Source organism: the organism of the source record quoted next, unplaced genomic scaffold (genome assembly GCF_019419815.1).
Source record: "Pyrus x bretschneideri cultivar Hongxiangsu unplaced genomic scaffold, Pyrus_bretschneideri_v1 Contig59, whole genome shotgun sequence".
NCBI classification, from domain to species: Eukaryota; Viridiplantae; Streptophyta; class Magnoliopsida; order Rosales; family Rosaceae; genus Pyrus; species Pyrus x bretschneideri.
In genome coordinates, this window is record NW_025999797.1 from 1,771,733 (window position 1) to 1,780,303 (window position 8,571).

Genomic DNA, 8,571 nt, shown 5'->3' on the forward strand with positions numbered 1-8,571 from the left:
AGGGCTTGTTTGGTACCCTACTTGAATTCAACTTTTTAAACTTAAAAACAATTTTTAAGTTTTAAGCCTTAAAAACTTGTTTGGTATGACTTTTAAAAAACTGAACTCAAAACTAACTCAAAAATATAGTCTATTATCCAAAAACATAAGAAATGAGTTTTTAAACTTAAACTTACTCTTTTCTTTTCTCTCTTTTATCCCCTCTCACTCCAAATCTGTCTTTCTTTTCTTCTTTCTCTCCTCTTTTTTTTTTTTTTTTTTTAACCTTTTTCATCTCCTCCAATTTGCTCTTTTCATTCTCTCGATTTTTTCTCTCACTCATTTTCCTCTTTGTTTCGTCCGATCCTCTCTCTTCTTTCTCTTTCCTTCAATCATCTCTTACTTTCTTTTCTCCTCTCTCCTCTTTCTCCCTCTCTTTTTAGATCTCTTTGTCTAGTTTAAGTCATAAGATTTAAAAAATTTAAATCGCAAACCAATCAAGTTTTTGAGTCTTTAAGAAAATTGTTTTAAAAAAATGTTCTTAAGAAATGTTTTGAGAAATGATAAAAAAATTTCAAATAGGATACCAAAGAGGCGCTAAAATATTTCATTCATATGGATGTACCTTCTTCTACCTTACAACACAAATATATCAAACAAGGCATTACATCCCATGTCCCTTACACCAATTACTTGTTGAACTACATTTCGACAAATATATCAAACGGAACAAAAAATATATATAGGTAAGACTAACAAGTTCAATGGATGACTTTTTTTTTATAAGATGGAACTGAGAAGGAGATCAGTAAGTCATAAGGGGTGACCCGCTACAATGGACATCAGAAGCGTCGGAGATCCTTTGTTTCGGAGATAATGTCGTCATGGCAGCAGCATCGACGTCCAGATTCAGATAAGTTTTCCTCTTTTGCGTCTCTGAACTCGCCTTCTCATCTGAAGCTTCAGCAATTGGACTCAAGGGCTCCACTTCCTTTTGGGGGGCAGACAGCATGGCTTGAGCTTCTGCCACCACCGATGCATTATCATCGGTAGCATATAGAATCTTCTGTATAGCAGCAACAACCTGCGTAAGGAATAAAAACCATTAATTTCCACTGCCTATCAGTCATAGAAAAGTTTCCGGTAATTCTGATGAGACATCCAAAAAAAATCAAAACAGAAGAGTGAAAGTACAGTACAGTTAGGTTTTCAATCTCAGGACTCTGGCAGAGTATCTCAATATCCCTGAGCTTCGCAAAGTAGAAGTCCCTCTCCTTCTCAAGGCTATCCACCGATAGCTTCAACTCCGTGATCTGCATTCAAATTAGTATTAGACCATCTAACATTCATTGATTGAATTCTCACTCATACTCAGACTAAAAGCACCACCTGTTCATCATACGCAGGGGTTGTAGGGCCTCCACTAGAAGAAGGCCTCGAGGTCTTCCCTGATTGACTAGCGGAGTTCACAGAAGGTGCTACATCATTTCTTCGAGCAGTGTGGGAGGACTGAGATCTTTGGGGAGCTGCTGCACCCTTAGCTGATGATTGCAATTGGGCACCTCTCTTGTTTCCTTCTTTCCCTCCCTTGCAAGCTTCTCTCCTCTCCGGAGCGTTGTAACTAACAGTGACAATAAAAGGCATATCATTTATATGCAAAATTTTCCCTTAGTTACTGCTAACGAACAAACAACTTTGTTCTTTCTTTCAAATATGCAGGCCCCAAAGGAACTTAACTTGTCATTGACGAGTGCAGACTTGAGTACGAATATATCGTCATAATATGCAGAGCATAGCGGAGAAAATAAAGGTCCAAGGTGCTAAACAAGAGAAGGCAAGTCCAAGGTACTAACCAAACCGAAAGCAAACACTTGGGAGAGAGCATAGATACTAAGTATAGGATTCGAATTTTGATTTTGATTTTCAACAACAGCAGGAAATTGAATCAAAATGAAGTTTCGCAAGAATTCGAGTTCTACATTCAAATATGGATGAAGTCCATTTGATTCAAACATATACAGCATGCCTCAACAGAATTACAAACACTTGATAGTTCAACTTGCAACAAAATGTAACACCCAGATAACATCATAATAGCGATATCATTAGCATAAACAGTTATTGAATGGAAGGGAATTCTTATACAACGTACACAATTATGGCTAGAGCTTACTTGTTCATACTGCCTCCATTGACAGAATCGCAGTACCGCTTCATCCATTGCATGAACTCCAGATTATCGAGCGGCCTTCCCTTCACAAGCTTGCTCACTTCAATGTGCTAAAAACGCCCAACACACACAAAGAAAACAAAAATGGTAAACACATAGCATAAATTCAAGAAAAAATGAAGATCAAATCTACTCCAATTATATTTAATAAATTACAAGGAAGAAAGCAAAGAAAATTGAACCTTGGTGATTTTGAGTTTGTTGAAAACGTCCTGAAGGACCTTGTAGTTCTGAATCATCTCGTACTCGCTCTTGGCATCAAAATTGACCTTGTGCATCGGCACGATACCGTTATGAACGGCATCCATGAGTTGGCAGTGAACGGCACCGGAACACGCCTGAAAAATGCAGATTAGAAATCGATGGGCGAAATCGAATCGTAAGAGAGTAAATTCGAAGTGGAAAAGGTTGGGGTTTAGGGTTTGGAGAAAGTACCTCTTCAACTTTGCTGAGATGGAGATGGAGAGTTGAGTTGATCCAGGCCAAGATCTCGGTCCTGCCTACGAAGTAAGCGCCGTCCATCATACCAATATTCGTCGCCATTGGAGATTGTGGTAAGGTCTCTGCGTCCCTGTAGAGAGAGAGAGAGAGAGAGAGAGAGAGAGAGAGAGAGAGAGAGAGGAATTTAAAACTGGAGGAGTTTCGGGGAGCGGGATCTTTTCAATATAAATTCAAGTGGCTTTCGGACCGAACCATTTGTCTGGAGATTTGGATATCTGGGCTTCTAACCCGCTTTGTGGAAGCCCAATATTCAGGCTGCTTCTTGCAAGTGCATTTGTGATTTTTTTATTTTTTATCAAACGATGTCAGAAGCACATTGGTGGAATGACTTAGTTGAGACATTTGCAATAAGAGAATTGATTTTCGTACCATCTTTTGACCTTTTGCACTCATACGTTTAAATACAAGGCACCCCCATTTGCAAAAAGTAAAAAACGGAGTGCCTTGTATTAACTTTTGAGGTACAAATACTCTAATTTGGGTCCACATAGATAATAGATACTAATATGAGTTTGATACACGAGATGCATGTATATATTGGGGGATGATATGGATACTTGAATACGAGGTGGATACTCACGACGACGAATGGGAATGTAAGGAATAAAATAAAATTTGTCTATCAGACTGTAAAGACGAGGTGCAGTAGGTTGCACACAACGATGTTAGAATTTTTTAAGATCTCTTACATTTTTGTAGTACTAATAACAATTAAATTGATTGAATTTATAAGCTGATCGATGATACAAAAGTATCTATCATTAAAGTCACCATCATAAACTGATAGCTCAAATCTTTGTCATAAAATGACATGCATCTGCATCATTGACACATTGGCATATAAATTATTAAAATATTTAGTCAATTGGCCAACAATTTCAAGGTGCATCTTATTGACTAATGAAGATTAATTATTAGCTAATCAACACTTAAACTTACTACAAGCACCAATCCAATAATCTCAAAAACAGATGGATTCATACTGAAAAATAAAATAAAATAAAACAAAAAATTATTGGTCAATCATACATACATCTCTCTCTACAACTTAAGGGGCACAATAATATGATGATGAAGGAGAAGATGGGAATTTCCCCAGGACTTGTAGGGCTTCTTTCATTGTTGGTCTCTTTTGTGGGACAGGCGACGCACAATTGTACCCTAACTTGAACAAGGACAACAAGGCCTCCTCTTTGCCCTCCAATTCACCTCTAATTGCCATATCTGCCATCCTTAAGGCCTTGCAGCTATCATCCACTCCAAGCCCTGCCTCATCCACAACCACAACTTTCCCGGTTAGCAGCTCAAGCAATATCACCCCAAATGAGTACACATCCCACTTTGGGTTGGGCTTTAGGCTCCGAAGTGACTCAGGGCAATGATAAGGCGATGTGCCCATGGAGCTAGGGCTCGGACTTGGACCTGGACTAGGTCCTAGTCCAAAGTCCTGAAAGCCATCCCGCGAAGTCATTGATCTCTTGCTTCCAAAATTTCTTGTCGAGCTACCCATTTTGTAACTTGTGTCGCCGGACAAAAGTCTCTCGAGTCCAAAATCACCAATCCGGGGCTCCATGTCTGCGTCTAGGAGAATGTTGGTAGGCTTGAGGTTCCCATGGACGTGCTTCTTCTCGTGGAGGTACGCGAGCCCACGGGCAACCCCTTTCGCTATCTTGAGCCTCGCTTCCCACGGTAGATGACAAGGCGATGAGCCCACCTTCCCTGAAATTTTTAGGACACAATTAGTACCAAATTTGGAAAAAAATCTCACTCACATTGTCACTTATTAGACAAAATTTAGAGACAGGTGACAGAAACAAAACAATAGTGTGACCATAGAAGCAAACAAGTGGCTGTATTATCATGTAAGTTGAATTATTGTGTGTGACCATCGCTATCGCAAGACTTGTGGGGTACGTAACGGTTGACCTGAAGCGTTAACAAATGTTCAATTTGACCTACTTCACCGTCGACGAGAAGTATTTTAGTGTGACCACCACACCGTCACAGTCGGTTTTCAGAGCATGTTAGCAAAACCCGATACAATTGCACTAACATGCGCATACACAAATACCAGAGGAAAAACAGAGAGGGACAGAGAGAACTCACTGTAACGAGCGTTTGCGAGGCTGCCATTTGGGACGAAATCATAGATGATGAGCTTCTCATCAACCCCCCAATAGAATCCACGAATTCGAACCAGGTTCGGGTGAACCAATTTGGCCACGAGCTTGATTTGGTTCTCGAAATCCTTGAACCGGTCCACACTCTGCTCCCCGATCCTCCGAACTGCCAACAAGCTTCCGTCTTCGAGCACTGCCTTGTACATTATGCTCGAACCGGTGGCGCCCAGAATGTACGCCGAGGCTTTGAGCAGTGTCTCCAGTTCTAGCTCCTTTTCGCCATCGACGGTGACCAAGGTCCCGCCTTTGCTCTTCTCCTGCTCTTGCTGCCGTTTGATTTCGTGACTCTTTTGGGGATTCTGCTCCGTCTGATGTTCTTCGGAGTCGGAGGCTGTCGTGTCGGAGCTGTCTTCGTCTTCGCCTCGCTTTCTCAAGCACGACCATCTGGTGAACCCTTTCGATTCTGACGAGGAAGACGACCAGTCGTTGACTACCGGCGTTGAATTCGTATTAGCTTCTTTCTTCAGCGTTGCTGTGATCTCGGCCTTGGTTCTCTTCTTCTTCTTCAATCTGTAAATGTACAGGAAAATCAGCACTAGGATTCCGATTCCGGCTATGTCGCCGGCTACAATTCCGACAATGGCGGCCGGTCTGAGCCCGGTCTGGCTCTGCTGTGAATGCTCATTTGCAGACATCGGCGAAACGGCTTCTGGGTTCCTGGGAATTGCAGCAATTGCCGGAGGAGAATTCGGAGACGAAGCATTGGGTGAAGAGGAAGGAGAGGAAGGAGAAAAAGGAATCGGACATGGGTTCTTGGTCGGTGGGCCACACAGATCAGGATTGCCGGTAAAAGACCCAGTTTCTTGGTTCAAGAACACCTGAGATTCCGGGAGTTCACCGGTGAGATTGTTGACAGATAGGTCGGTTTTGGCGTCACCTGGAATTCTCTCAGAAAATTGCGGTGGGATTTTCCCGGAAATTCCGTTGTGGGAGACGTTTAAGTAACTCAGACTGTTGCCGCCGAAATCAGACGGCAGGGAGCCGTTGATCAGATTCGAAGACAGATCCAAAACCTGAACGGATTCGAACCCGCTGGGAAGGCCGCCGGAGAAATGATTATTCTTCAAAGAAATGATCGTTAGAGAGGGCAGTGAGGACAGATTGATGGGCAATTTTCCCGCCAAGGCATTGTCGGAGAGGTTGAGACTCTGGAGGTTGGTGAGCTGCGACACCGCGTCAGGCAACTCGCCGGAGATTAAATTGTACGACAAATCAAGAACCCGAAGCTTCGTGGCGTTGAAGAGCGACTGTGGGAGCGACCCGTTGAGGGAATTGTTGGAAAGATCGAGACTTTGAAGGTGTTCGATCATGCCAAGGTTGGCAGGGATGGAACCCAGAAGCTGAGAGTTGGGAAGATTCAAACCTACGACTCTTGGGTAGTTTTCCGACGATAGTGTTGGCGGCGCCGCGCAAACGACGCCTCTCCATGAACACGGCGTCTCGTCGTACGAATTCCAGGTTGCAAGAACGGACTGAGGGTCTCGGAGGATAGAGAACTTGAAAGAAAGTAAGATAAGTCCATCTCTGTCGAGAGCAGAAGATTGGACCGAGAGAAGAAGAAGAAGAAAGCATGGTAAAAAATGGAGGCTTTGGGAGCTCATGATGTTTCTGCACTGGAATCCCACATTTCTCTCTCTAGAAAACACAGATAGATAGAGTATAGAGAGAGAAAGAGAGAGGAGCGAGATTTAATAATTTATGGGAAAAGTGAGGCCATGTGAGAGGGAGGAGTTGTTAAATATTATGGGGAAAAAGTGGGTGTTGGGATGAACAGTTCACAAGATTGGTACCAATATGCTCTGTGTTTTTTGCAACAGCTGATAATCTGCTTCAGCTGTTCAGCTGTTGCAGCTGCTGATTAAATGCTTTCACCGTTTGGATTCTTGCCTCATCTCCCTGCCATGCTCAACATTGAAGAAACAAAAGAAATAGAAATCCAGGAGAAAAAAAAAATAATGGAGGCGAAGTGAATGGCATCTTTTGGTACGTGACACGTAGGTGGAGTTTGGGGAGTTACAAAAGCTTTTCTCCTGTTAGATTGACTTTACAAAACCATTTGCTCTTATTTTATTTAGGGTTTTTTGGGATTCTTATATAGGATTGCTGCTGCCAGTTTAACGTTGGAGTGAAATAGGCTCAGTGACCTAAATCTCCCAAATGACATGTGACTAGAATATAAGATAGTATATTATGTGTTTTTATATAAATAGTAAGATTTTTTGTGTTAAAAAAATTAATAAAATAAAAAGTAAAGTTTCTCACCACTTAGATCATCTCTAAATGAGATGTCAAATTCAAAACATCAAATTTTAATTTGATGGTTGACCTGGCAATTTGACATATTGTTAATATTTTCCTTCTATTCGATATGCCAAAATTTTATTTTTCATTTATGTTTTTTTTAAAACAAAAATAATAAAAGTTGGGTTGTTGGTTTAAAAAGGCTTAAATGTTAAAATGGTCCATGTGTTTTAGTCATTAGGTCAATTTAGTCTATGTGTTTATCTCTGTTAGTCAATTAGGGACATTTCCATCTAATTTCTGTAAAAAAAAATTATAAATTAGTATAAACTTATTTATTTGATTTAAAATATTAAAAATGAAATAAAATTTAAAATTTAAAAAAAAAAATTTATTCTCCCCCCCCCCAACTTCCCGACCTCCTCCCTAACATTACTCCTCTCTTTTCTATGTCACAACCTTAATCGTTTTTCAGATTGAAAAGTTTATCACTTATATGTGTTATTTCTCATTGATTTTCATTTTTCTGTAAAGAGAAAGGGTAATTATATCTCATATAACTTTTCTTATGAATTTTTTAAAAGAATATGAATGAAATGTCCTTAATTGACTAACATAGACAAACACGAGGACTAAATTAGCTAAATCGAAAACATGAGGACTAAATTGGCCATAAGACTATATCACATGGACTATTTTGACATTTAAGCTGTTTAAAAATAATAAAATAATACTTAAGTATGCTAGCATTTAAGGTAAAGCAAGTGGAATGCTTTTGGAAATAACAAAATCCATATTTGAAGGCTGCTTCAAATTTGATATCTATTTGTCATGTCAACATAAACCATCTCCAAATGAGATATCAAATCCTAAGTGGAATACTATGTAATCAAATTTGAAGGTAGGAGAAAGCTTCAACCGATATGTCAATCCTACATATGAGTCTTTATATGTCAAATTTGACATATGAGAAAATGTGATATCAAATAATTTTTAACTATTTTATTGTATGGATCTCATTAATGCATCAATTATAGATCTTGAAAACTTATTTTAATTGATTTTTTTTCTTTAAAATGGATTCTACAAATATCATTTATAACAAAAAAATGTACCGGTCGAAAAAAAAGAAAATTTGACATTACCACATCAGCCATCAAATTAACATTTGACATTCATCTTTTGGCATCTCCATTGGAGATGCTCTTAGCTTTTTTTTCCACGTCAGCTTTGACATCTCAGTTTATGTGGTATTTTTGACATCTCATTTGGAGATAGTTTTATATAATAACATGTGGTGTACTACTTGTATTACGAGTACAATGAAAAATTTCTCCTATAAATGCGGCACATAAACTTTTGCACCATCTCACTCTACATTCTATCTTGCATTGAGCGGTTAAGAGCCGAACTCTAAAATGTAACATACATAATTAATGT

At 39.7% G+C, this 8,571-nt stretch overlaps 2 protein-coding genes across 2 annotated transcripts; both read right to left on the bottom strand.

Moving 5' to 3' along the window:
• Positions 1-573: 573 nt before the first annotated feature.
• On the bottom strand, positions 574-2,822 carry LOC103961597 (microtubule-associated protein RP/EB family member 1C-like). The gene is made up of 6 exons (XM_009374167.3): positions 2,645-2,822; positions 2,392-2,547; positions 2,153-2,259; positions 1,369-1,600; positions 1,179-1,292; positions 574-1,063 (listed from the first exon to the last, which is right to left on the bottom strand). The coding sequence occupies exons 1-6, from the start codon at positions 2,750-2,752 to the stop codon at positions 785-787; spliced, it is 996 nt and encodes a 331-aa protein (XP_009372442.2). The 5' UTR covers positions 2,753-2,822; the 3' UTR covers positions 574-784.
• A 753-nt stretch (positions 2,823-3,575) lies between these two features.
• LOC103942061 (probable LRR receptor-like serine/threonine-protein kinase At4g37250) lies at positions 3,576-6,806 on the bottom strand. Its single transcript, XM_009352257.3, has 2 exons — positions 4,817-6,806; positions 3,576-4,429 (listed from the first exon to the last, which is right to left on the bottom strand). The coding sequence occupies exons 1-2, from the start codon at positions 6,489-6,491 to the stop codon at positions 3,759-3,761; spliced, it is 2,346 nt and encodes a 781-aa protein (XP_009350532.2). The 5' UTR covers positions 6,492-6,806; the 3' UTR covers positions 3,576-3,758.
• Between the last annotated feature and the right edge of the window lie 1,765 nt (positions 6,807-8,571).

Bases quoted from the DNA above. Each gene is read 5' to 3' on its own strand.
- LOC103942061 (XM_009352257.3), bottom strand. From the start codon at position 6,491: ATGAGCTCCCAAAGCCTCCATTTTTTACCATGCTTTCTTCTTCTTCTT. The intron at 4,430-4,816 runs GTGAGTTCTCTC...TAAAAATTTCAG, and splicing joins CCTCGCAAACGCTCGTTACA to GGAAGGTGGGCTCATCGCCT.
- LOC103961597 (XM_009374167.3), bottom strand. From the start codon at position 2,752: ATGGCGACGAATATTGGTATGATGGACGGCGCTTACTTCGTAGGCAGG. The intron at 2,548-2,644 runs GTACTTTCTCCA...TGCATTTTTCAG, and splicing joins ATCTCAGCAAAGTTGAAGAG to GCGTGTTCCGGTGCCGTTCA. The intron at 2,260-2,391 runs GTTCAATTTTCT...GGGCGTTTTTAG, and splicing joins ACAAACTCAAAATCACCAAG to CACATTGAAGTGAGCAAGCT.